Genomic DNA, 27,300 nt, shown 5'->3' on the forward strand with positions numbered 1-27,300 from the left:
GGATAGGAGAAAGCTGGAGCTGATTGAATCGGGGCCCTGGAAGGTGTATGTACCTTCCCTGGAAGGGCCTATGTTCAGGAAGTCTTAAGTTGGTCAATGCGGATGTGTTAGCAGTGCCTGGCAGGGACCGCACTTATGATTAGGTGATGGACTGTCTTGATTTCTGGTTAAAGATCATCCTCATTGAAGCAGGTCCCCAGTGATAAAGGCATGACAGGTTGAGGGATAGGATTCAGCTTCTTAGGGAGAGGGAATAGGATATGACAACTAAAAACTCTTGTGTTGAGGAGGAGGAAGGAGGGTTGCAGGGGCAGCCAGTTAGACCCAACAAAGATAAAACAGTCTAGCTTATGTGCCAAGAGGGCACCATGTCATAATGGACATAACTCCACCTGACAGCCGTCCCTTTAATGCAACAATAATGATGATGGCCCAGGGGAACAGAGGGCAGGCGCCAGGTCAGGTGGGAGGAAGTGGGAAAGGAAGAGAAGGTGGTGTGAAGAGAGTGCCACCTTTTATAGAATTTCCTGAGTTTCTTCTGCCGGGTTGTACTTTTATAAAAGGGACCATTTTCTATCCTTTTATAGAATGAAAACTGTTAAAGCAAATTGATCTTCTTAGTATATAAAATACTGTTATGTTTTGGGGTGTATAGAGAGAAAGACATTCACCACCAAGCCCCTTACATGAATTATTAAAGTATCGTCACAGTCCTTTCAAGTGGATGAGTCTCATTTTTTCAAATGAGGAAAATGAAACTTGGAGCAGTTGAATAAATTGTGCTCAAGTTTACACACACAAAAAATGGTAGAGCTAAGATTCAAACCCAAGCCGTCTGACTCTGTCCTCTCTGTTCTGAACTATTATGTTATACTGCTTTTCTGTTTGTGTCTTGAGAATGCAATATATCCCTACCAGTGGTGTTTTACTTGAGTGAAATAATCCACTTGTCCTTTGCCTTCGAGACCTTCATGGTGTTTAAACCTCCGGTTTTTTCAGAATAGAGCACCTTGAAGAAAGGAAGAGGCAGAGCTGTGAATCATGACCTCTCTGGCCATAAGAGCTCAAGGCCTTTGAGGTGAAATGTTTATGGTAGCTAATTGGCAACATAGTTTTCTGCTGGGAAGATTTAAGGATGAATCAGTCTCAGCATCCTGCCCAGAAACCCTGATGATAAAGTCAGCACCCTGGTACATTCCTGACAACCCTCTTTTAATTAAAGTCCCTGGAGGCTGACCCTAGTCTGCAAATCTGTCTCTGCACTGATATGTGTAGTGGTCAATCATGTCAAGTGGTGTGTTTTTCGCCTGTGTCATCCATTGATGCAAGCCACCAGCTATTGATTATTTTCAGAAATAAACACATTTTGTTATGCTTATCTTGAGGAGCCGGGAGGGTTGAAGAGAGGGAGTGAAAGGGAGGGAGTGTTTCTGTCTTTCTTGAGCATGAGCTGGAATAAGAATCCAAAGGGATTATTTTTGCATGTCCCAATCAGAATAGCAACATGAAAGCTGGTTCCTTCAGTAAGTAAGCAAAAGAACTCAACAAAATTCAACATCATTGCCTGCTTAACCTTTTCTGGCAGTTTTGAAAATGTGGTCAGGGAGTTTTACCAAGTATATTTTTTTGAGACAGAGTCTGGCTCTGTCTCCCAGGCTGGAGTGCAGTGGCACCATCGTCTCACTGCAAGCTCCGCCTCCCAGATTCACGCCATTCTCCTACCTCAGCCTCCTGAGTAGCTGGGACTACAGACGCCCGCCACCATGCCCGGATACTTTTTTTGTATTTTTAGTAGAGACAGAGTTTCACCATGTTAGCCAGGATGGTCTGGATCTCCAGACCTCGTGATCTGCCCGCCTTGGCCTCCCAAAGTGCTGGGATTACAGGCGTGAGCCACCGTGCAAGGCCCCAACTATATTCTTAATGTTTTATTGTTGTTATTTTATAGCAGATACATGACCAAATCAATACATGCTCTGACCTTCCTGTCGTATTAAATTTACCCTCTTTTCTTGCCTAGTTCTGTAAAATCCCTATTCTTATCTAGACCAAGAAAACAAAAAGATTGCTCTTAACAGAGACATTCATTTTTCTACCATTGTGTAATTTCATGAAAAAAAAATAGAAGGAAGAGAAGCACACACAGATGAATCCATAGATTGATTTTTTTTAAAGGCCCCAAGAAAGCAAACAGGTGTGTGTGTGTGTGTGTGTGCACGTGCACATGCATGTGTGTAATTTGCTTTCCCAGATAACTTCGGAGACATTTGTAAGAGGAGTTAGGTAATCAACAAAGAAATTACTTTTACATGAACAAGATGGTATTACTACAGTTACTTTTGGCTAAACTTGGTTTTTCTTTATTTTCAGGGCTATGAGGGTTCTCTTATAAAGCTCACATCTAAACAGGTAAGAATTTCAAACTGGCATATAAAGATCACTTTTTTACTTTCTTCAGTAATGTTACTGGGGCTTGACGTTCTTTTTTTTATTCCCATTAGGATTTGAGGGTTTTCTTGTCTTTAAAATAAAGAGTGAGATGTATTAGGAATTAGCACAGGAAAATGCTTCATAATTCTATAATCATCAGCTGGAATTTCAGGGACTGTCCCAGAGGAAGATAAACACAGTGGTATACTGAGATTGATTTGTATGTTCAGTGAAAATAGTGGTTTATTATTTAAATTCACTTTTATTCCCAAGTCTTTCCCATTTCTTTTTGTGAGGTTAAACAAACGTGTACAATCTGTGAATATCAGATAGTGAAGGATCATGCTGTCTGTCAAACCTCTAAACTAAGGCAGAGTCCCAAGTCCAGAGTGGAGCAGAGAATGTACAAAATGGAAGTGGTAGTCAGTGATTCTGATAGTTCCTACAAGCTTAGAGATTATAGCTATATACTTTTTTTTTTTTTTTTTTTTAAAGCTAAGCACTTGGCATACACACCTCTCCAATCACTATTCATCTCTCTGGCTCATGAGAAGAATGATCTTGGAGGCAACCTTCTCTACTGCAAGAAAGGGAGTCCACAGCTCTGAACAGCCTAATTAAGAAGATGATTTTTGTTTTGTTTTGTTTTGTTTTGTTTTGTTTTGTTTTGTTTTGAGGCGGAGTCTCGCTCTGTTGCCCGGACTGGAGTGCAGTGGCCAGATCTCAGCTCACTGCAAGCTCTACCTCCCGGGTTCAAGCGATTCTCCTGCCTCAGCCTCCCAAGTAGCTGGGATTACAAGTGCACACCACCACACCCAGCTAGTTTTTGTATTTGTAGTAGAGACGGGGGTTTCACCATGTTGGCCAGGATGGTCTTGATCTCTTGACCTCGTGATCTGCCCACCTCAGCCTCCCAGAGTACTGGGATTACAGGCGTGAGCCACCCTGTCCAACCAGCACAGGATTTTTTAAAGCATCCCTTAGGATTTGAGATAGGAATGTTCACTTTATAATTTTGGTCATGCAGTGAGAGTTCAGGGGTTTTATCATTGTGTCATTGTATTCTTGCACTTACAGTGTACCAAAAGGTGATTCGGTTCTCTTTCCATTTTAAAAGATGAAGAAACTGAGGTACAGTGAATTTGATTTAGGAAAGTAGAGCCTCTCCAACCCAAGTTTTCCTCTATTCCCTTGTTCACTGCTATTCACCTTTCAACCACTTCTAGATTTTTTTATGATTCTCTAAATCCCCAGCTGTGCCCTTGAAGAACTACCCTCACCATCCCTTTGATTCATGTTAGAAATTTGGCTAAGCCACTAAGTCATGATTCTTCGGGACTTGGCTTTCTTATTTCTGCCCATTGCCTGTGGTCATTTCTTTATCTTAGCTCTTCAGTTTGACGTCACCCTTGACCTAGAAAAATAGACATCATCTGATTTTTTTCTTCATATTTCTCTTTTTTTCCTCAGCCTGTAGGTTTTGTCAGTTTTGACAGTCGCTCAGAAGCAGAAGCTGCAAAGAACGCTTTGAATGTAAGTACTAATGATGTAATTGTAGGGGGTTTCCATATGAGGTGGTGGGAAGTAATGGAATCTCTTTGGACGGGAAATCAAGTGGAAAGAATATGACTGCACAATCTAAAGGAGGGATTCATCAATTTAATTAGCCCTCTAAAGAGCTTTTTCCAAGAATTGTGATCAGAGGTACAGATTATTAAATAGCACTCTGCTTTTTGATTGCTTTGAATGAAATGCTCAAAATATCTGAGATATGATGATGTGGGTCTTATTTTAATCCAGCCCATCCCATCCCATGGTGGTGTGTAGTGCTGCTTTGTTTTTTCCAGAGGAGATATTTGAGATGTTAGCTTGCTCATCATTATACTCTAAATGACTATGCTCAGAATAGATTGAAATCCTGGCTTTTTTCATGTCATGAGGCTTTCCTTTTAGATATGCAGCATTTAAAAAAAAGAAAAACTGCTCATAGTCTTTATTCTGGTTGATTAAAAATTTACGTATAAGGCTTTCCCAAAAGATGTGTGTTGTAATAGAATAAATTACAGTCATTTGTAATTGAGTAGATATATCTGTATTTGGTTTGTAGGTGTGTTGTTGCTGTGTGTTTTGAGACTTTTACCAGTATTGTTTTGGTGAATGTTTTTCCTCCTTAATATGTTGAAAAACTAAACAACTTAAGGGAACTAAGTTAGAGAAGGTGAAAGGAAGCAGAATGTAGTTTCAGATGCTGAGGATGAATCCTCAGGTGAGGAGTCTCAGTGAAGGCTGGCTCCATCATGCTCTAGGCAGTTGGCCTAAGTGGCTGTGAACAAGTGCTGATTGAAGCACTCAGTGTTTAGGGTGCTTCCTAAAAGGCAAGCAGCCACTTGACTTGTTGTAATACAAGTACCATTTTGGAGGCTTCTGGGAACTTGTGTCTGGCCTTTGTGTTGCTGTGGTACCTGCAGGTACCCCTGGCAGCTGCTCCTTTGAGTAGACCATGCAGAGTGCTGTTGGAGAGACATGGTATAGGTGATGACTTAGAGGTCCAAGCAAAAGTCTTCATACTTCATATAATGGTGTCACTGATACACAACCTTAAAAGGTTTTAGACTTTGGAACAAAAATGTGTACACTCTGAGAAGAAACACCTTAATTGTTGTTGGTTTTTCATATAAAGCATGTAGGAACATCTTAGGATTCCAGGAATTCCAGAGTCCAGAATTTTTCTGGATTTGGATAAATGACCTGGTCAGAATAACTGCCTACTCACTCTGTTCCTCTCCTGTAGAACAAAATATAAACCAATTATTTATTGAGCACCAGTAGTATACACCGAAGCACAGTATATAATTAAATGTTTTGATGTAACAGTTGTTTTATGATTTTTGCATTAAATACATAAAACCAGAATTTTCTCAGTATAATGACACTGTAAACTTAAAAATAGAACCACAGTTTCAATTTAGCAGTGTTTTATTTTAACCAGGTGGGCACCTTCTAAATGCAGAAATATTCTGGGTCCTTTAAGTTATGTTAGGTGAAGTTTTCACCATGTTCTTTTCATTGTTCTTACAAAGGAAGTAACAAGCAGTTGAAGCTTCACAGACTTGGCTCTCATTGCTTTACTGTATTTCTCTTATGTGTATAAAGATGTCACTGACTCATTTTCTGAACAATAGGCTTTTATAGTGACCTCTCATCTGACAAGGCAACATTCCCTTAGGTGGTAGGTTGTGTTTTTGTTTTTTAGAGATAGCCGAAGGGTTTTGTTTGTTTGTTAAAGAATAAAGACAGACAGGGTGTTGCTGTGTTGCCCAGGCTGGTCTCCAGCTCCTGGATTCTCCCACCTTGGCCTTCCAGAGTGTTGAGATTACAAGCATGAGCCACGACACCAAGCTGAAATTTTTTTTGCTTTTTTTTTTTTTTTTTTAATGTTTAAATGATAGTAGTCAAAAAACTGTGTTTCCTCGCCCTACTGAATACAGTGGACATAGTTTCAGTTTTTCTTGGTGCCTAAAGGTTATCATTACAAATAGCAGGTAATGAACCTACTGTAATATAATGATAGAGGTGTTTAACCCTGTTTGCCCCTGTGTCAGCTGGCCACAGATCACTGTTGTCTGGTCCTGAGGTCTGGTTTTAGGTTATTCTTGCACTAGGCTCTCCATTCTTTTTTTTGCACTGGCAGTATGGCTTTCTCCAGCTGTATCCTCTCCTTTAATCATTAATACTCTTTGCTACTTGTGTGTTAATAACTTGGGAAGAACCCCAAATAAAACAGGTCTAATTCTGTCCTATTCTGTGGGCCTAAGAGAAAATCCATATTTACCTGTGGAATAATGATCCCACTGCTGCCCAGAGCTGACTTACATAAGAGTGTAAGGCATTTACTGAGCTCCTGGCTGATCTCTTGACATTTTGAACTTTTCTATGTAAAGTAGTAGAAGTGTTAGAAATCTTCCTGATGTTATATTTAGGGAAACAGACTTGGAGGGGACGGATGATTCACTCATCATGTGTAGGTTTAGAGCTCCAACTAGGAGGCAACTAAAAGTAAACTTCTTGCATCTAAGTCTTGTCCATTTTATACATCTTTTTGCTTGCTTTGTACATGGGATGTTGCTGCATTTTTCCTTGTGGCAGTTAAAGACTGTTTAATTCACAATGTCCAGGACAAATGTCCACTGTAAAGTTCGGTGTGTGACCATGGAGCAGACCCATTCAAGGTCATGTATTTAATCATGAAGCCCAATAGGTATATTCTTTGTGACCCAACATATTAGGCTCTTTTCAAGGTCGTCTTTTCTAATTGACGAGTTAAAAACATACGATGCTTGTAGCCATTAAAAGTTTTCTCCGGCCGGGCGCGGTGGCTCAAGCTTGTAATCCCAGCACTTTGGGAGGCCGAGGCGGGCGGATCACGAGGTCAGGAGATCAAGACCATCCTGGCTAACACGGTGAAACCCCGTCTCTACTAAAAAATACAAAAAAAAACTAGCCAGGCATGGTGGTGGGCGCCTGTAGTCCCAGCTACTCGGGAGGCTGAGGCAGGAGAATGGCGTCAACCCGGGAGGCGGAGCTTGCAGTGAGCCGAGATCCGGCCACTGCACTCCAGCCTGGGCGACAGAGCGAGACTCCATCTCCAAAAAAAAAAAAAAAAAGTTTTCTCCTCTCATGTCATCTGTCCAGGGTTCTCTTAACAACATTTTCTTATTTTCCTTTGGAGAGAGAATTCAATGTTGTAATGTTTTGTTTTACTCCACTATTGAGAAACATATACCTGAATCCAGTAAGTTTCCCTGTGTAGAATAGTTTAGTGTTATGAACCACTTCTCCATGTTTACTTTCTCTTTTTGTTGTTTCTGTCTTGATTGCTGTCTGGTTCAGTTGTTAGTATTAATGATTAGTCTTTTCTCAAAATGACTGATTTTAAAATCTATTTATTTTCTTCCATTTTGGACTGGGATTCAGCCATTTTGATAATTGTATGGAAAACATGCTCAGATTGAATTAAGTTGTAACAGTGAACTTTTATCAGGGAACTACTCAAACCTTCTAAAGTTAAATACAGCACGTTTTGTTTCTATAGCAAAAAGTCCCACGTTAGGCAAAGAATAACTCACACCCAGACTTCTTTTCAGGTTATCTTTGGTCTCATTAATCCACATCATTAAAAGCCCCATCCAGTCTTTAACCTGGCAGCAAAATATCTGACCTATTCTTTGTCTTTAACTCACTTTGTAATTTCTGTACCTGTTTTGAATTTCCAAGCTAAAGGAAGGGGGCACTGAAAATCTTAAGTATCAAATTATTTTTAGGACTTGTTTATAATTTTGGAAGGTAAATTAGATGCACTACTATAGGGAGTTAGCTAGATGTAGGAGAAATTCTGACTTGTGCAAATTTTTAAAAGGAATACGGAATGTGGAAGGGTAAAGATCCCCAACAGATGTGGGAGTAAACCATCTGGCTATTCCCAGCAACTGTGAGGACCTCAAATTGTCATTATTGTCTAGTAGGAATCTTATTTTTATAAATAAGAATGATTTGTAGTTAACCTTCAATTCAGGCTTACGCATGATCTCTGCTAATGTAGAGATCTCTGTAATGACCTGTTATGGCATTGTCTTGTCTTACTGGTGTCTGGAAATTGACCATTACTTTAAAAAGTTGTGAACTCTTTAGTATATGTGCCATTCATTTGTTATCCTTCCTTCCCTGATTTTGGATAGTTGTTATTGGGCTAGGTTTTATCTTAGACTGTATTAAGTCACATGAGAACTAGAAAAGTCTGCGTACATCACTACAAATTGCCTTCCCAACCAAAATTGCTTAGGCTAGTGTAGTAATTAGCTTTACTCTCAAACTGTACTCATTAATCTAAGTGATCTCTAATTATCAGTGAACCTCCAAGTTCAGTGTTGTTTTTCTTCCAGATAGCTCTTGAGATGTAATTTGCATATGATTCACCCATTTTAAAAATACAATGGCTTTTGGTATATTACCTTATTTTTTAAAATTACGGTAAAATACATTTAAAATGTTGCTATTTTAATGACTTCTAAATGTATGCTTTCTTGGCATTATTTACATTCACCATGTTGTGCAATCATTACCACTATTTTCAAACTTTTTCATCAACCCAAGCAGAAACTCTATAGCCCTTATGCAGGAAATACCTCCCCATTCTCCCTTTTCCCCAGCCCCTGGTAATCTCTAATCTGCTTGCTTTCTCTGTGAATTTGCCTATTCTAAATAATGAAATATTTGTCTTTTTGCTTCTGGCTCTTCTTTCTTAGCATAACATTTTTGAGATTCATCCACGCTGTGGCATTTACCAGAATCGAATTCCTTTTTATAGCTGAATAAAATTGTATTATATGGATATGTGCATTTTGTTTATCCATTCATTTGTTGATGGATGCTTAGATTGTTTCCACCTTTTGGCTATTGTGAATAAGGCCACAGTGAACATTGGTGTGTAAGTATCTGAATCTGTTAAAATTCCTTTGGGTATACCTAGGAGTAGAATTTCTGGGTCATGTGGTGATCATTATGTTAGCTTTTTGTTTACTTTGGTTTGTAATTGTTTTCCATAGTGACTGCACCATTTTGCATTCAAAACTTGTTTCCGTTTTTAAAATTATAACCATTCTAGTAGATATGAAGCAATCGTGGATTCTTGCTAAATGCTTTTTGACTGATTTTAATAGTAGATTTGATTTCTGTAGGAATTTCACATGACTTAAAATGTTTCCTTTAGCAGGGACAAGTAACATTTCTGTGACAGTTCTAAGTAATGGAACTGCGTTTGTTTTACTTATTAATAACAGAAACGGGAAAAACTCAACCCTTGTATTGCGCTTTTAATAAGACAGAACTTGAAGGAAAAGTATTTTGTCAAGGTCTAAATAGATTTTGAAATAAAGAGTTGAAAAGCAGTTTTGTTTAAAAGAGGTAAAATGGCTGCCACTCAGACTTCCATTGCAAAGAAACCTTAATAATAAATGGAAAAACTGTATCTAAACTAAAAATATATAAAATATTAAATTATCTCTTGACTATTGAAAAAATTTGATTCAATAGTATTTGCAGTTAAGAGAGAATTTTAGAAAACTTTGATAATTTGTAAGAAAATGTGCTGAGAAAAGACTTGATAGTGTCAGATGTTGAAAAAACAGCTGATGTGATCAGGAAAACTTAGCCCCTTTTTCATTTCCATAAATTCCTGGCATTCAAATAAGCACTACAGTTATTTATAAATATCACAGTGATTACAGTCTCATACATAATTTGTTATATTAAATAGTTTGAGCTTTCCAGCTACCAAGGTTCTTTATAATTAGATATAATTAATTCATTAGTTCTATACCAAGTTTCTCATTGGTGAGATGGAGGTATTATTTACTTCGAAATAGTAAAGGGAAAACAAGCAAAAGCATTTGCAAATGCTCTGTAAGTAAACCTATACCATGAATATATTTTCTTGGCCAGAAGTACTGGGACAGACCGTTAAATATGGAGGGGATACCAGGGCAGTCAAGACCTGCACTGGCTACACAGAAACATTTCGACTTGGTTAGGCAGTCTCTGTTTCCTGTGTTACAGGTTTTCCTGACAGCCTGTGCAAGTTAGGACTTTTGATCTTAATATTTGTACAGCTTGTGAGTTAGGTGAATTATTTCCACCAAACAAAACTTTTTACAAATATAAGCGTCCAGATGGCCTAGTTCAACTCCACTGGCTCCCACTAGACACCATATCAATATGTTTCTTATCAGTTTTGAAATTTTCTCCTTAAGTTTCATTTAGCATATTGCCGAAAGTGGGTTAAAGAGGCCCAATTAGTAAGATCCCAGCTGGGACTTTTAGATGGGAAATATGCAGGATTGCCAGATGAGATCATGGGCCTGATCTAGTGTTTATCTGTTAAATCTGTTTATAACTGCTTAACTCTTGACTTGCAGACTTTTAAGGCAGCCATTTGACGTCACAGGGTTGGGAACTAGGCTTGTGCCAGTATAAAGCTGCTGTGATGTGGGGCCATTGGGCCCTTTTGTTGTTTTTCTCAGCTATGTGCATGCACTTTGGAGCTTGACAAACAGCCGTATCCAGTGAACTCCCTGCAAAGAAATTTGATATTGACTCACCATGAAAGGCATACCACCAAAAGTGACTCCTAACCCATGTACAATTCAGAAAAAAAGCACTAGTTAACAAGTGCCCACTGAGTGATTATTTAGTTCTAGAATCTGTTCAGATTTTCTTTGTTCTGGCTCTGTTCTCTTCATGGTGGCGCTGCAATTTTTGGATGTTATAAAACCTCCCTACGATTATAATAGCACGTAAGTTAAAAGTTCTGAAAAAACAAATGAAGATGCATTTATTTAAGTAGTCTTCAGTTTTTTCCTGAAGAAGAGTAAGTTGATTATTTGAATTTATGAAGCATTTACTTAGGAAACTAGAAAATAAAACACTAGTGAAAGAACCTCTCCAGGCACAGTGACTCATGACTATAATCCCAGCACTTTGGGAGGCCGAGGTGGGCGGATCACCTGAGGTCAGGCATTCAAGACCAGCCTGGTCCAACATGGTGAAACCCTGTCTCTACTGAAAATACAAAATTTAGCCGGGCATGGTGGTATCCTGTAATTCTAGCTACTCCGGAGGCTGAGGCACGAGAATCACTTGTATCTGGGAGGCGGAGGTTGCAGTGAGCCAAGATCGTGCCACTGCATTCCAGCCTGGGTGACAGAGCGAGACTCCATCTCAAAAAAATAATTAATTAATTTAAGTAATTAATTAATTAAATAAACAGGATTCACCCCAGGTCTGTATCCAGTGCTCCTACTCTTTACTAGGCTGGCCAACGTGGCAAAACCCCGACTTCACTAAAAATACAAAAAGAAAAAACCAAAAAATTAGCTCGGCACGGTGGTGGGTGCCTGTTATCCCAGCTACTTGGGAGGCTGAGGCAGGAGAATCGCTTGAACCCAGGAGATGGAGCTTGCAGTGAGCTGAGATCGTGCCATTGCACTCCAGCCTGAGCGATGGAGCGAGACTCTGTCTCAAAAAAAAAAAAAGAATCTCAAGGAAGTTTAAAGAAAGAAAAGTAATCAGAAATGTTAGTAGCATCCTTTCCCTGGGGAAATAGGGAGGAAGACCCACACATTCTCACACATAAACCAGTGTATATTCCAGTGACAAGTATATGTGGAAATCTCAACTTCACCCAGCTCTTCTCTAGGTAGAACACTTCATCACATAATTATATTACTGTGTGAAATAGCTCTCAGAATTTTCCTTAAGGCCTTTTTTGAGGATCTATTTGTTTAAACTTACATCATTTTAAAACTCATGCCATTTTAAAAATGATACCCCATTTGACCTCACCCTTTCTCCATGGTTTTTCAGACATTTCAGAAAGTGTTGTGGATCTAATTTGCCTCTATTGTAAATGTAAATAGAAAATATAGTTAGTGTTTTTGGAACATGAAGTGCAGAGTGAGTCTTTTGCTAGATCTTGTTTTGGCTGCTAAGATGCCAAGCCAGTTTTAGAACCAAGAAGTCTTAATGTCTTGACTGTCTTGACATTACTGATGGTTCTGCAGGGCAGCACATTTTGGCAGCTTAAATCACTGTCGTCTTTGTTCTCTTTTACTTTTAGTGAATGATCACATCATCACAATGACTAGGGTCTTCAGAGTTCCCTTTCACACACTGGCTTAATGCTCCTGATAATCCATAAGGATTTGAACTTTTGCTGCACAAAGCTAGAACCCTTGGTCTTACTCTGTAACTGGAATGCATTAAAACATTTTAAAACCCTGGGGAGCCAGGTAGGACTTAACCATCTCAAAGATCGAATAAGGTGTTTTGGGCCGGGCGCGGTGGCTCAAGCCTGTAATCCCAGCACTTTGGGAGGCCGAGACGGGCGGATCACGAGGTCAGGAGATCGAGACCATCCTGGCTAACACGGTGAAACCCCGTCTCTACTAAAAAATGCAAAAAAACTAGCCGGGCGAGGTGGCGGGCACCTGTAGTCCCAGCTACTCGGGAGGCTGAGGCAGGAGAATGGCGTCAACCCGGGAGGCGGAGCTTGCAGTGAGCCGAGATCTGGCCACTGCCCTCCAGCCTGGGCGACAGAGCGAGACTCCGTCTCAAAAAAAAAAAAAGGTGTTTTGATAGATACTGGTTAATTATTGTACTATTTCAAGTGTATACAATATGAGGTATTTTCTTTCTTTATAATTAAATGCAGCCTTTTTTTTTTTTTGCTGTTTATAGACATTTAATAATTACATGGATGCGTTATAAAATTTTAAATGAAAAAATACAAAGTAAAATTTTTTATATTAAAATAAGTGAGGAGAGAAATAATTAAATGTTAATAAAGTGGAAAAATTATATATACATAATAAATATGAAACGAGGAGGAATATAAAAAACCAATTAAGTTGAAAACGATTAGACTAATCAAATCTAAAAGTAAAAAACCTGTTAACAAAACTATAATTAATAGAAAAATTACAACCATGAATAATAAATTTTCAAGAAACTAAAATTTCCTCTTTTTTAAAAATCTAGTGTTAAAGTTTTCAGTTAAGAATAACATTTTTGAAAAAACTAAGTGATGCTCTTGAGTAACCTGGTGTTCATCTGCCATAAAAGGATTAGAATTTTTTTTTTTCCTGGGCCATTGTTGTAGCAAGTTAATTTTAGGATTATTGTTTTAATCAGAAGTTCAAAATAATTTCCCCAGAAAAGCAGTGGGGTAGAAAATTTCTGCTATAAACTTATGACCAACAGTTCTCTTACATTTTGAATTTTTAAATCTATTTTCTCCTTTATTTGCCTTACACAAGACAACAGTCATATGTAAATGAATGAATAAATACACAGAGTACTTAAAGAGTTAAATTTGTAAACATAGGACATGAAAATAAGTTTAGATGGAAAAGGAATTCACATCACATTACTTTATAACAAAGGAACAAAAATGTAAAGTATAAAAGCATTATTTCTATGTGTACTTTCAAAATAAAATAAAATACAATCCATCCAAAGTAATTTCTGTATAATGTCTCACAGAATTTAGGTATTCACTTAGAAGTCAGATGTAATGATGTCCAAATAAAAGAACATTGAATATAAGGCAGAAACGGTTATTTAAGATTACAGGTCATAGATACACCTCTGTGGAAAAGGCAAACAACTAGGTGTGAAACAGAATCTGACTCTTCACACATCTTAGAATGCTCTATAAATGAGTGACAAAATGAATGGAGGAAAGGCTTTTAGGCTTAGGGATGACCCTAGGTAACTCTAGCAGGAAGATGTTGATTTTAACAAAATTTCACCCTGTCCCCTTGATTTATCTGTAGAGGTGTTTACCAAATTCTGAAAACACACTTGAAACTGTTCTTAAAAATTTTAATACACTGACATTGAAAACATAGTGTGTATTTGATGGTAGGGTGATTTTATGTATTTCTGCATAACATCAAGTGTTAGTGAGTTTGGTACTGTAAAAAGGCACTAAATTTGTTAATTGAGGCCAAGAAGAGAACAATGGAAGTATGTCTTCTTGATAACCAGTCATGAGGGTGTCTGAATCCAGCTGGCTTGATTTATATCCAGGCCCTGTCACTTTACTGATTTGGGGGCTCTTCTTCAAGCCTTGATTTTCTTTCCTATGCTGTTGATCGTGGCCACCTCAAAGGGTAAGAGGATCAAATTAAATGAGATGGTGGGTGTTTTCGGTGGTTTTTGATTTTTTGTTGTTAAGACGGGGTCTTGTCCTGTTGCCCAGGCTAGAGTGCAGTGGTGCGATCATGACTCACTACAGCCTCAACCTCCCAGCCTTAAGTGCCCCTCCCACCTCAGCCTCCCGAATAGCTAGGACCACAGACACATGCCACCAGGCCTGGCTAATTTTTTTATGTTTTGGAGAAGTGGTGTCTCTCTGTGTTGCCCAGGCTGATCTCAAACTCCTGGCCTCAAGTGATCTCTCAGCTCAGCTTCGCAAAGTGTTGGGATTACAGCTGTGAGCCATTGCGTCTGACCAAGATGGGTATTTTTAAAGCCATTGGCATTCAATAATGGTAAAAATACTGATAATTAATGATAATGACAACCTTCACAAAGGACTGTTTTTTATTCCTAAAGTTTCTTTTTCTCTTTTCCTTTTCTTTTTTCTTTTCGCTTTTCTCTTTCTGTTCTCTCTTCTCTCTTCTCTCTTCTCTATTCTCCTCTCTCCTCTCTCCTCTCTCCTCTTTTTTCTGAGACGGAGTTTCTCTCTGTCGCCCAGACTGGAGTGCAGTGGTGTGATCTCAGTTCACTGCAACCTCTGCCTCCCGGGTTCAGGCTATTCTTTGGCCTCAGCCTCATGAGTAGCTGGGACTACAGGCACGCTCTGCCACACCCGGCTAATTTTTGAGTTTTTAGTAAAGATGGGGTCTCACCATGTTGGTCAGGCTGGTCTTGAACTCCTGACCTCGTGATCTGCCTGCCTCGGCCTCCTACAGTGCTGAGATTACAGGCGTGAGTCACCATGCCCGGCTAAAGTCTCTTTTTCCGTATACTGGTTTTTAAAATAATTTTGGTGGAACCCCAAATTCCAGTAGATTCAGAGTATTTCTAAACATTGACTTATAGTTAATGGCAAAATTATTCATCCTTCCTTTCTTGGAGCTCATCAGGGAAACACAGTTGCAATGTTATTTAATATTCTCAAGCCTATGAAATATTGTAAGCCAAACAAACACATCCCACATCCTCATCTCCGTTTTATTCTATCTTAATTGTGCACATCTTTCTCCATTTCAAATTCTAACTGAATCTGTGTTTCAAAGACCCAACATCCATTGATTATGATGTTTCTTTAGCAGCCAGTGAGATTCCTGACTTAGAGGGTTTTTTTTTTTTTTTTTTTTTTTGAGACGGAGCCTTGCTCTGTTACCCAGGCTGGAGTGCAGTGGTGCAATCTTGGCTCACTGCAACCTCCGCCTCCAGGGTTCAAGCGATTCTCCTGCCTCAGCCTCATGAGTAGCTGGGATTACAGGCACGCGCCACCACGCAGTGCTAATTTTTGTGTTTTTAGTAGCGACAGCGTTTCACCGTGTTGGTCAGCTGGTCTCAAACTCCTGACCTTGTGATGCGGCCACCTCGGCCTCCCAGCTGACTTAGAGTTTATTGTATAGATAAGCCTTTTTGCAGAAAGGGAGAAACTCAGCCTTAGTTTGGTTAGATCACTAGTAATCTAATTGCAAGGATTCATTAGAGGAAGAACACTGATTTCAGTTGTTCAGAGGCGAGATAGGTTTTGCCTCACTTTGTTTTGGCTCCCTGTGCAGCACAGGAAGTACTTTGCAGTGAACTTCCTAAGTTTGGACTTGACTGTTTACATTCTTTTCAATTAACTTGTCCCTTCAGCCCCAAGTTCTTGGTTGGAAGGAGCTTGCAAGCCATTTGATGGTGTGTGTTAGAGGTGTTTTAACAATAGGGTTAAGGAGCAAATTTACCTGCTTTCCTTATTTCTGTATTTTTACGAAATTCGTCAGCGACATCTCCCCCAACCCCTACTGATTAATTTAGTAAATGGTATTAGTAAATGATGTTGAGGACCAGTAAATAATATATTGGTATAAATGGCTCATTTTTATCCTTAGTGAAATTAAGGATATAAAACCATTGACTTATAAAATTATTTGTATTTTTTAAATGTAATACAGCTTTTCTTTCTAAAATTTGTTATTGTCAACTCGTACAGTTTGAAAATTAGTAACTAGATCGAGACAGTGATTATCTTTGGGGGAGGGGGAAGAAAACAAGAAAATGCACATGTTTTCTACTTGCTCTTGGTGTTTAACTTCATTAACGTTACCTAAACTTGGTTGGGCACACACAGGGTGGGAGGCTTCACTGGATCCTGTTGGGGGCTGGGGGGTTCATTGCTAAAATAATGGAGAGCAGAAACAGGATTGTGAAAATATACTTGGAGGCCTATTGTGGTCTATGTCTGATCTTTAAATAGAAAGCTTCTCAAAATGATTTTGGAAAGTTTAGGCAACTGTGTTTTTTTGTTTGTTTGTTTGTTTTCCAATTGTAGAGTTTGTTTATGTCAGTACTGCTTTCTCTCCTCCTACCTCTTTTGTTTCCTTCTGCACCAGCCACTAATAAAAGCTCAAAGTAAACTTTGCAGAATGATCCTTAAACATATACAGAAAATTAAGATAGGTCCTCAAATGACCTAACAAGCACTTAAGGTGAAGCTAAAAGAAGAGCACATTAAATGCATTCTCGGTCTGCCTACCTCAGAAGTGGGACTTACTTTTCATGTGCTTTTCCATGTAGACACAGACACCCCCACACCCGACAGTTTCACTCTTGTTGCCCAGGCTGGAGTGCAGTGGCACAATCTTGGCTCACTGCAACCTCTACCTCCACAGTTCAGACAATTCTTCTGCCTCAGCCTCCTGAGTAGCTGGGATTACAGGCATGCAGCACCACGTCTGGCTAAGTTTTGTATTTTTAGTAGAGATGGGGTTTCACCATGTTTGTCAGGCTGGTCTCTAACTCCTGACCTCAGGTGATGCACCTGCCTCTCCCAAAGTGCTGGCATTACAGGTGTGAGCCACCATGCCCAGCTGACACATGTTTCTTAAAATAATTCTCTGAGACTTTTTATGTTACACAGTGTTAATCAGTCAGCTTATCTTTGAGTGCATAAAGCACTTTCACACATGCATGCATCCATTCTCTCATTTTGCCTGATATGTGCATAATATGTATTAGATGCAAAAGTAGGTTGATCTCCTTTTCAATAAATTAGAAGATTAATGTGCAATTATGTATAATTAGTCCTTTCTTTAAAGAGCTGACACCACACTTGTCAACACCAGTAACCCTTTGACTAAAAAAAAAAATACCACTTTTATCTTTAAAGGATCTATATCGTCATCTACTAATTGGATATGAAATTAGTAAGTATTTCAAAACCCATCCCTTCCCAGTTTAATCCTGGGTTTTGTACTTGGCAGAAGCTGTGTAGGCACATATGTGGCCCTTATGAATGAAAATGATTCTCTCAATTTGCTGTCACTAGGAAAAGAGATACAAGCTATTTTTAAAGTTGTAATTGATAATGAATTTGCACATAAACCCCCCTACTTTTTCATTGGATGCACTCTGTAACCAAAGGGGTGTGTATTTTCTAGACTGGCCTGTTTCAGTAATACAGACTGGCTTCTTTAAGAATAAGGTTGTGATTTATTTTGTCTGTTTTATTGTTGTTTTCTTTTTTTCTTTTTGGTGCCAAATTCACAGATTTAAGCCTATGATCTGAGCTTTACAGAGATGAATCACGTAATCCAGAAATCATTTACATGTTCACATTGACAGGGCATGATTTCTATGCCACATTTCTGAAATTTTTGATGTGGCACCCATAAGGCTTTAGTGAAATACAGGGAAGTGCTTTGTTGAGGCAAACCCACTGTTGATTTCCCAAGTCAGTGAAGTTGGCCATCAAAATTCTCAAGTTTCTTTGGTGTCACTTGATAGTGACAGACATCAGACTGGAATGTCTTGGGCCAACATTAAGCCGATATGGACCATTAAAAGTTTGTTTCTAGGTTTTCCCCAAATCCTCTATCAGAGTTGAAAATTTAACTGAATTGAGAGCTATTGCCTAGTATCTGCTTCCTTTAAGCTTTCATTTTTGAGTGCCTTCATTTAGCAGGTAGCAGTAGTAAAAGACATTGATGCAAAGGGGGAAGAACGTATGCCAATGGGTTTGTTCATTGTCCTAACAGTGAGACAGGAGAGGAGGAGGCAGTAAGGACTCTGCAATGAAAGGGACTGCTGGCAGCATCAGCCATGTTTGGTGTTGGTGCGTTAAGGATTCTAAGGGATGTTTTTGTGCCGACCAGAGCAGTTGACCTGCTGCTTTACCTTCTGTTCACCTTCAGAGTCCATGGTGTAAAAATGTGAGCATCAGGATTCCTGAGTAAGAGAGTACCATCTGCACTCTGGCCTATGTTTCTTTCCATGTAATAATATCTATTTTAAAGTGTCACTGTAAAATACTGCTTTAATGGGTAACTGACTGTGTTTGGCTTAGAAACAGCCCCTTCCTATCATTGTCAGGGCTCAGGTCTTTCAATCATCCTTTTCAGAATGGTTTGAGAACATAGTGGCAAAAGTTCAAACAATCATGCCCTCTCGACCCTTTGGAAAATAAACTCTGCTTGACTCTGATTCTCTTGACATGTTAAAGATTGCATTTATAGCTTCTTCAAAGGCCCTGTCATGACTTTATAGTCATCCTATACAAAGCAGATTCTCCTAGGGCATGGTTATGTACATAGGGATGGTTGGCTAACACAAAAAGTAAGTGTGTATTGTAGAAAAGAAATTAATTGAGCTGGGGTGGATAGTCAAGTCAGATGGAGATTCTAGATACCTTCGAAGTATATCTGCCTAGTTCCTCCTACAAAGGGAATCCAGTCTCTCCAATTACCAGCCAGGCCCCTAAGACCTACTCAGACTGTGTGAACCAACAGACATGGGGCAGGAGAAGCAGGACACACATCAGCTCCCTGTGGGGGGAACACAGGGAATAAAGGAAACTACACAGCATCAGACTGGATAGCAGCTCAGGTGTCCTGCAGCTTTCTCCCAGTTGGGGCAGTCTCAGAGCAGAGTACGAATCTCATCTTTCTCTTTCTAAGTAATAGAAGAACCTCTCCAAAAAGGCCAAAGGAGAAGAATCCCTATTGGTTCATATTTGGAAGAGGAGCTCCATAGCTGATAAGCACTGGGCCATAGGGATTAGTGTTTATCAAATGTCAGGCATTAATCTGGCCATTTACAAGATCTCATTTAATCTTTACAATGAATGCTATGAAATATGGACTATATTCATCCCCAGTTTACAGCAGAGGGAACTGAGACACAGAAAGGTTAAACAGTAAGGTCAATAGTGAAGTAGTATTTGAATATAGGAGTCAGACTCTGAAGTCTACATCCCTGATTCTCACAGTGTAAGCCTCTTTTTCATGGCTAGGTTACACAAAATTGATTGTGACGTCTCTTTTATAATTGTGACTATAATTAACTATAGCTGATGGTACTCCTAGACCAGCATCACCTCAAAAGGCTCCATGGCTACGTATACGACAGGAAGCCTTGGGAAAGGGGTCTCTTTCTCCAAGTGCAATATAGCTGTTTTACCAATGGAAAGGGAAACATGCTTTCAAATGACTGAAAACAACTAGTTTTCTTGATACCTTTGCCAGTTGTAGAAGGGGATTGATTAACTAAGACCATCTTCTGGTTGCTTTTCTAATCCTTCTAGGTTTCGGGGGCAGACATGAGGTTTTCCCCATTTTGTTATTGGAGATACTTCATACCTTAAACAATGTATTGTTTTCACCATAGGAATTTGGCTTAGTGGTGGGAGGGTGTGAGTTTGAGTGCCACAGTTTATTCACAGGAATAAAAGTGAAGCCAAATGTACACTGTATTTTAAGAAGTGGCCTAGTCATTAGGAAATCCCTCTGGTTAATGAGGATGAGATTAGGCTTTTCTATCATGGCCAATATTATTCTTTTATAACACTTGGCTTGTTATAGATATTATCAGAGGAGAAATTACACAGGCTTGAAATCAAAGATAAACCTGTGGAAACATTCTAGACTAGACATGGAAACATATTCCTTCTGTAACTAAAACCTTCAAAAGAGGATAAAATTTTATTGCGTTTTATGGAACATCTGGTTTAGAAACAGTTATGAAGATTTTTTTTTAATTCAAGGGGTTAAAAATCAAAACTGACTTCAAGATATGTGGTAGCGTAACACTTCCTGGAAGACTGTTCAATTAGGCAATCAATTGAGGAACCTGTACCCAGACTCATGGCCCAGCATCATCTCTAAAGGCTCCATGGCTACGTATACAACAGGAAGCCTTGGGAAAGGGGTCTCTTTCTCCGAGTGCAATATAGCTGTTTTACCAATGGAAAGGGAAACATGCTTTCAAATGACTGATTTAGGCAAGGGGAAAAAGGAGTATTAAATCAGATTATTCTAAGGTAAAGCCAGGGCAAGCACTGGGAGGTAGTTGGATTAAGAAAAAGAATGAGGCATAATTGGTGTGATACAGTTTCTCATTGGGCAATAACCCAGCAGCACAGGCTGTGTATTAACAGTCTTGATGTCTTTGCAAGCAATGCCCTTATTTAGGAAAAGTATGAAATACGGTTTACATCTGACGGATTCTTTCCCTCACTTGTTCATTCTCTGTTGGAATCCATATCTACCTAAGTTTCATCACAATGCAAACTGAACAACAGCCTCAGTTATTATCTGAAAACAATGTCGTCTTTATAAAATAAAAATCTTTGCAGAACTGTAATGTCCTCACACACACATGCTCTATTGGGAATTTAAAAATTGGATTGTGATATGGATTCTACTGGTAGTTAGCTGGGAATTTAGGCACATTAATTTAGTTTTCTGAATCTTTTTTCATCTGTGTTGGGAAGCCTATTGGCATTTTGGATGAGAATTCTAACATTGTGTGGGACTGACTATTCTGCTCCTTTTAGGACTTTATTTTCCTGCCTAATGAATGCATGTACGGTATTCAGTCATGTAACAGCCTTCAGATACCTTTGCACATTTCTCTTTCTTTTCTTTCTCTTTCTTTTCTTTCTCTTTCTTTTCTTTCTCTTTCTTTTCTTTCTTTCTTCCCTCCCTCCCTCCCTCCCTCCCTTCGTTCCTTCCTTTCTTTCTTTTCTTTCTTTCTTGTCTGTCTCACTCTGTCACCCAGGCTGGAATGCAGTGTCATGATCTCGGCTCACTGCAAGCTCCACCTCCCAGGTTCACACCATTCTCCTGCCTCAGCCTCCCAAGTAGCTGGGAGTACAGACGCCCGTCACCACACCCAGCTAATTTTTTGTATTTTTAGTAGAGACGGGGTTTCACCGTGTTAGCTAGGATGGTCTCGATTTCCTGACCTTGTGATCCGCCTGCCTTGGCCTCCCAAAGTGCTGGGATTACAGGCATGAGCCATCATGCCTGGCCACCCTCGCACATTTCTAAATACCCCTAAGGAGTAGGGGGAAAGGGCAATGAGGAGTACTAACCATGGCTGAGAACTAGGTTTGATGACCCCAAAAGTTCAGTACTAATTATGAATTTCGTGATTTATGTAGACAAACCTGTATTACTTACCGTCAGAGAACCTGACCCAGTTCTCTACCAGCTTCCCGTTCCTATGATCTTCACTCATAGTTTTGCATTTTAAAAATGTTTGAGTGTCACAAGTTTTCACTTATAACACAGTGATATATTAATAAATGGTAGAAAACTTCTACTGTTTCATTTTTAACTCACCTTCACACTGTTGTCTCTCAGTGAGTCCTATGCTCTCCACTGTAATAGATTACCCAGATGCGGGTTTGTCTGTGGCCTCTCATGGAGTCGTTTCAGGCTCCAACTGAGTGTAACAATTGTTTTCACAGACTCCTGGGGAAACTTTCGAATATACCTTGCCTAGTTTCTGTTTCTAATATAACCAAATGTTTTATGATGCCTGTGGCAGAGAAAGCTGACAATACTCAAAAACTGTAAATATATTTTAATCTTGGACCAATATTTGAAAGCTCAGAATCTCTCTAAAGTGTGTATTTACTTCCTAGTTTCTGATGGAAATGACATGGCTATCAATTTTAAGAAACAGTTTATATTCCTAACTTAACGTTTTAACTTCTAAAAGGCAAAAAAGTCAATTCTTTTCTGCTTCATTTCCTTTTCTCCTGTTGAAACATTTGTGGTCCCTGGGATATTTCCTTTTCTTGTGACCAAAATGCTCTTTGAAAATAGTAGAAGGCTTTTATTGTGGCTCATGCCTGTAATCGCAACACTTTGGGAGGCTGAGGCGGGCAGATCACTTGAGGTCAGGAGTTCGAGACCAGCCTGACCAACAAGGCGAAATCCCATCTCTACTAGAAATTTAAAAAATCAGCCAGGCATGGTGATGCACACCTATAATCCCAGCTACTCGGGAGGCTGAGGCATGAGAATCGCTTGAACCCAAGAGGCAGAGGTTGCAGTGACCCAAAATCATGCCACTGCACTCCAGCCTGGGTGACAGAGTGACTCTGTCTCAAAAAAAATGAAATGGTAGAAGATTTTTATTCTTAGCTCTCTCTAGAAAATGTTTTTTGTTGTTGTTTTTGTTTGTTTGTTTTGTTTGAGATGGAGTCTTGCTCTGTCGCCCAGGCTGGAGTGCAGTGGCGCGATCTCAGCTCATTGCAAGCTCCGCCTCCTGGGTTCACACTGTTGTCCTGCCTCAGCCTCCCGAGTAGCTGGGACTACAGGCGCCCGCCACCACGCCTGGCTAATTTGTTGTGTTTTTAGTAGAGATGAGGTTTCACCATGTTAGCCAGGATGGTCTCGATGTCCTGACCTTGTGATCCGCCCACCTCGGCCTCCCAGAGTGCTGGGATTACAGGCAGGAGCCACTGCACCCGGCCACAAGGTCAGAGAGGGATAGTAGCAAATTTGACGTTAAGTTTCATTGGCTGTGGGTTTTCATTTGGAGTTGGCCGTGGGGAAAGGGGCAGTATAAAGGTTGTTAGAATCAATTGAAGAAGTCTTTCACCTTACTAGATGGGATCGTATATTATTAGTACCTTACTATTTGTATCCTATAGTAAAAGGCAGTTTCATCTAGATCGGTACATATGCCTCACATCTACTGGATCAACAGGTCAGAATGGGAGTGTAGGAAGCTCTAGCAGAATCTGATAGGAAGCTCCTAAAGAAGTGACTTGTGGCTGTATCCCAGAGGAGGTAGTCTTTGATTATTTAGAAGCTTCCTTGGAGAGGTTCAGTATCTCAGAAAGTCAAAGCAGGTGGGGAGGGGAGTTAGAATTCTAGATCCTCAGCTTTTAGTCAACATTTATAATACTTACTCATAAGTGGGTTAGCAGAAAGATGAATGGGTCAAATTCATCTTTCAAAATGATTTCAAAAGTGAATCAGCTTTCACTTTTGAAATGGTAGAATAGTTTTTACTTGCTGTGAATGCATAGGCAAAGTAGAGACAAACAAGGATGGGGAGAGACTCCAAATTGAAGACAAACAGAAACAAATGAATCTAACTGTATTACAAATGAGTAACACAACCGCACTGAAGGTGGGGGGCATGGGGAAACTAACCCACAGATAATCCAAATAATACACATATTGGCAACACACATTTAGACTAAAGACAAAAAACTGTAAATAAATATAAGTTGTAGTTAATAGACTTTTTATAGTGGTATCGGTTAGCAATTTTGAAACTAATGTGCGTTTTTGTATTGAGCAAATAAATAAATGTATAGTAGATAATGAGAGCTAGGATTCTCGCTGTTAGAGGAGTTATACATGCAAAGGAGAGGGATAGAATTAACCAAATGGTATTAGATTGGAATTGGAGCTATCAGTATGAACTTTAATACATCTATTTTAAATATATTAAAATATTTTTATTAAAATAAAATTAAAATGTTTTAAATAGATATGATGCAGAGTAGATCTGAATGTGAGAGCATGTGTGTGTACACAACTGGGACACTTGGAACAGCAAAATAAATAATGATAGTAATGAATTATAAAGCATAGAGCTAAATACAAGTCTGTAAGTCATTACTGATGTAAGTAATTAATTAACAGGGCAGAAGGGAGAGCTTTTCCATGGAGTAGAAAGTTGATACACTGTTTATAAAAGGAGCAATGAAGGCAATCCCAGCTACTCGGGAGGCTGAGGCAGGAGAATTGCTTAAACCCAGGAGGTGGAGGTTGCAGTGAGCCGAGATCATGCCACTGCACTCTAGCCTGAGTGACAGAGCAAGACTCCGTCTGGTGGCAGTGGGGAGGAGCAATGAGATTACTAAAGCACCATCTGGCAACTACAATAGTAACAGATGCTTCAGGTAATAATTATTAATAGATGTTAAAACTAGTGGATTTTTTGAAAAACAACATATTTATATAGTCTAGAAATACCTGTCTATAAGAAACTAGTTAAAAGGGGAAAACATAGCATCTTTACAATAGAGAAACTTGGCAAATGATCAAAGCTAATATCACTCATAATGGGACAGAAGTGACATCATGTGCCTCTTGATATTATGCACTGTGCAGGACACACATCTCTGATCTTCCTGCCAAAAAATGCGTAACCTGAATCTAAACCAAAAAAAAAAAAAAAAAAAACCCAAATTGAGGGCCACTCTACAAAATAAGTAGCTTGTAGTTTTTCAAAAATATCAAGCTCATGAAAAGTAAGGACTGAAGAGCTCTTCCAGGAGACTAAAGTGATGACAACTAAGTGCTGTGTGTGATTCTAGATTAGATCTTAGATCAGGAAAACAAAGGAATGTTCTTGTTTTTAGGAAATCAGACTGAAGTAAAGGGTAAAAGAATATCATGCTTGCTACTTACTTTTAATCAGTTCAGGGGAAACATGGTATGTGTGTTTGATAAATGTGAAATGCTAACATCTAAGAAATCTGGGTAAAGGGTATGTAGGAACTATACTGTCTGCAATTTTTCTGTAAGTCTGCAATTATTTCAGAATAAAGTTCTTTTTTAAAAGTAACTAGTTTTTAAAAACATAGCTGGTTGAATGCTGTGTCCCAGTAGGAAATCTCTTATTCCACCTCTGTCCTTTTGTTTTAAACTCTGTATTGGATTTTATAAATTATACATATTTGTAAAAATTTCACATGATGGAAAATTGTACAAAAGTCTGTCCCCTCTCTCACCCCTGCCACCAAGTAGACTGCTATTAACTGGTTGGTTGTCTCAGTCTAAACCTTTCTGGACTTACACAGATAGAGAAGTACACATGCACGTGTATATACAGACTCCTCTACCTCCATACTACTAAACATTGTTGAGTATCTTTTTTTTTTTTTTCCCAGCGTAATCTAGCCATGGACATCTTTCTCAATATGTATATATAGCTCTGCTTTGTTTGTAACGATTTTTTTTTCCTAAATGAGTCATTCCATTGTCCCTGAAACTCATTGTCAAGGACTGATGGACTAACTTGAGTGTAGAACCATTTGTAACAACACCGGGAGCCTGAAGCTAACAGAATTGAAGTACTCTGTTTATTGTACCAGATAACCAAGACTCTGTCAGGCATGAGGGTGCTCTGAAGACCTCAGTGACCGGAATTTGGAGACTTTTGTTCTAGTGAGAGGCTGTTACGGTGACTCAGCTTTGGTCAACATCATTTTCTGTGTCTCTATATAGGCTCAAGGTTGAAATCCTTATAAGAGAAAACAGGTTTGTGGTCAGGGGAATAAGGGCGCAGAACACAAACATTGGCCCCTGAGTACCCTTCCCAAAGAAGAAGACTTAGAAGGCAGTAGCCATCTCATCCCAACTACTCTTCCCAGGGCTGCTCTAATGGTTTCATGTCTGATCTGTTCTAGTCTCTTCATTGAGTCTATCTTCCCTACCACCCCTAGAGTTACCACCAACTACTGTGATTCTCAAATGTGGTGCCCATACAAACAGCATCAGCATTACCCCGAACTTGTTACAAATGCAGATTTTCAGATTCCATCTCAGAGCTACTGAACCAGAAACTCTAGCAAGTCCTTCAAGTTGATGCTGCTAACATTTGAGGGTCACAGACCTACTACATAAAGCTGATATTATCCCCCTCATTTTTAAAACCTAATGGCTCAGCCGAGCACACACTCCAAAGTCCTCACTCATGGCCTAAGAGGTCCTTTGTGATCTCACCCCAGTCTGCTTGTTCAGCCACCCTACTCCTGACCTCTCCCATCCCAACACCCTTTGTGCATCCTGTTACAGAGAAATTTGCTGAGCCCTTTCCTGAACTGCACCTGGTGAACTTCTACTCTTCCATCACTTCCTCAAGTGCCTTCCCTGGCTCCCTGGCATGAAACTGCCCTGATATACTTTTAAGTATACTGGACAAACAAGAATATGTTGTTTCTTAGCAGTGTCCTTTTATCTCCCAGAATTTGCCCTGAGTAGGGAGTTCAGCCTCTGTAGATGATATGGAACCTGGATTGGTTGAGACTATTGACTGTCCTGTAGCCAGTCAGATTGGGGTGCTTGTAAGTAACTGTTTATATTCAAATTAATATACTAATACTCAGAAACTATCCTTTCTGGTCCATGTAATAAATAGGACACCATTTACATTTGGAAGAGAAAGGTTCTCTGTTTATTGTGAGAAGAACGGTGAATTATGAGCAAGAGAGGAAAAGGTTGCTTTTTGAAAGACACAGGTTCACCCTTTCACTTGGCAGTAATCTTATCCTGACAGCATTTAATGTGAAGTAATTGTAACCAGAGAATAATCTTAGTAGGCTTTAATTAAAAACACAAGGATTTTTTTCTCTTGTATTCTTCCTCCTATCTGCCTCTTTTTCATCTTTTTTTTCTTTTTTCCCTCTTCATTTCTGTGTTCTCCCTTCTCCTGCCCCTCTTTTTTCTCCTCTTCATCATCCCTTAACATTTAAAATGTTTTTGGCTTGGCTAATCCCTATGGATGGAAACTTAGCTGAGCAGGATATTGATTACCAAATATGGTATTGCTGCTAAAGATGTTAGAGGAATGTGGCTTGTATTCTAAGCCTCCGGCCTCTGAATAAGCTGCCAAACAAATTAGGTCATTTTAACTTCTGAGCTTTTTTTTTTTTTAAATAAGGATGCTGGAGCTTTGATTTGGAACATGATGTTGATGTTATTTTAGTTCAAATGGAGGGGTATGAAGAAGGGGCAGGGAGTAGGGGAGACTTAGTTCAGCATGTTTTAGGACTCA

At 39.3% G+C, this 27,300-nt stretch overlaps 1 protein-coding gene across 1 annotated transcript in view; it reads left to right on the forward strand.

Moving 5' to 3' along the window:
- Positions 1–27,300, forward strand: part of RBPMS (RNA binding protein, mRNA processing factor) — a 170,736-nt gene that overhangs the window by 86,247 nt on the left and 57,189 nt on the right. The window contains exons 5-6 of the mRNA XM_017857103.1: positions 2,371–2,409; positions 3,901–3,963. Of these exons, the coding sequence (XP_017712592.1) occupies positions 2,371–2,409; positions 3,901–3,963 (102 nt within the window). The remainder of the gene's footprint in view (positions 1–2,370; positions 2,410–3,900; positions 3,964–27,300) is intronic.

The sequence above is a fragment of the Rhinopithecus bieti genome, unplaced genomic scaffold, assembly GCF_001698545.2.
Source record: "Rhinopithecus bieti isolate Rb0 unplaced genomic scaffold, ASM169854v2 scaffold_2077, whole genome shotgun sequence".
Lineage (NCBI taxonomy): Eukaryota > Metazoa > Chordata > Mammalia > Primates > Cercopithecidae > Rhinopithecus > Rhinopithecus bieti.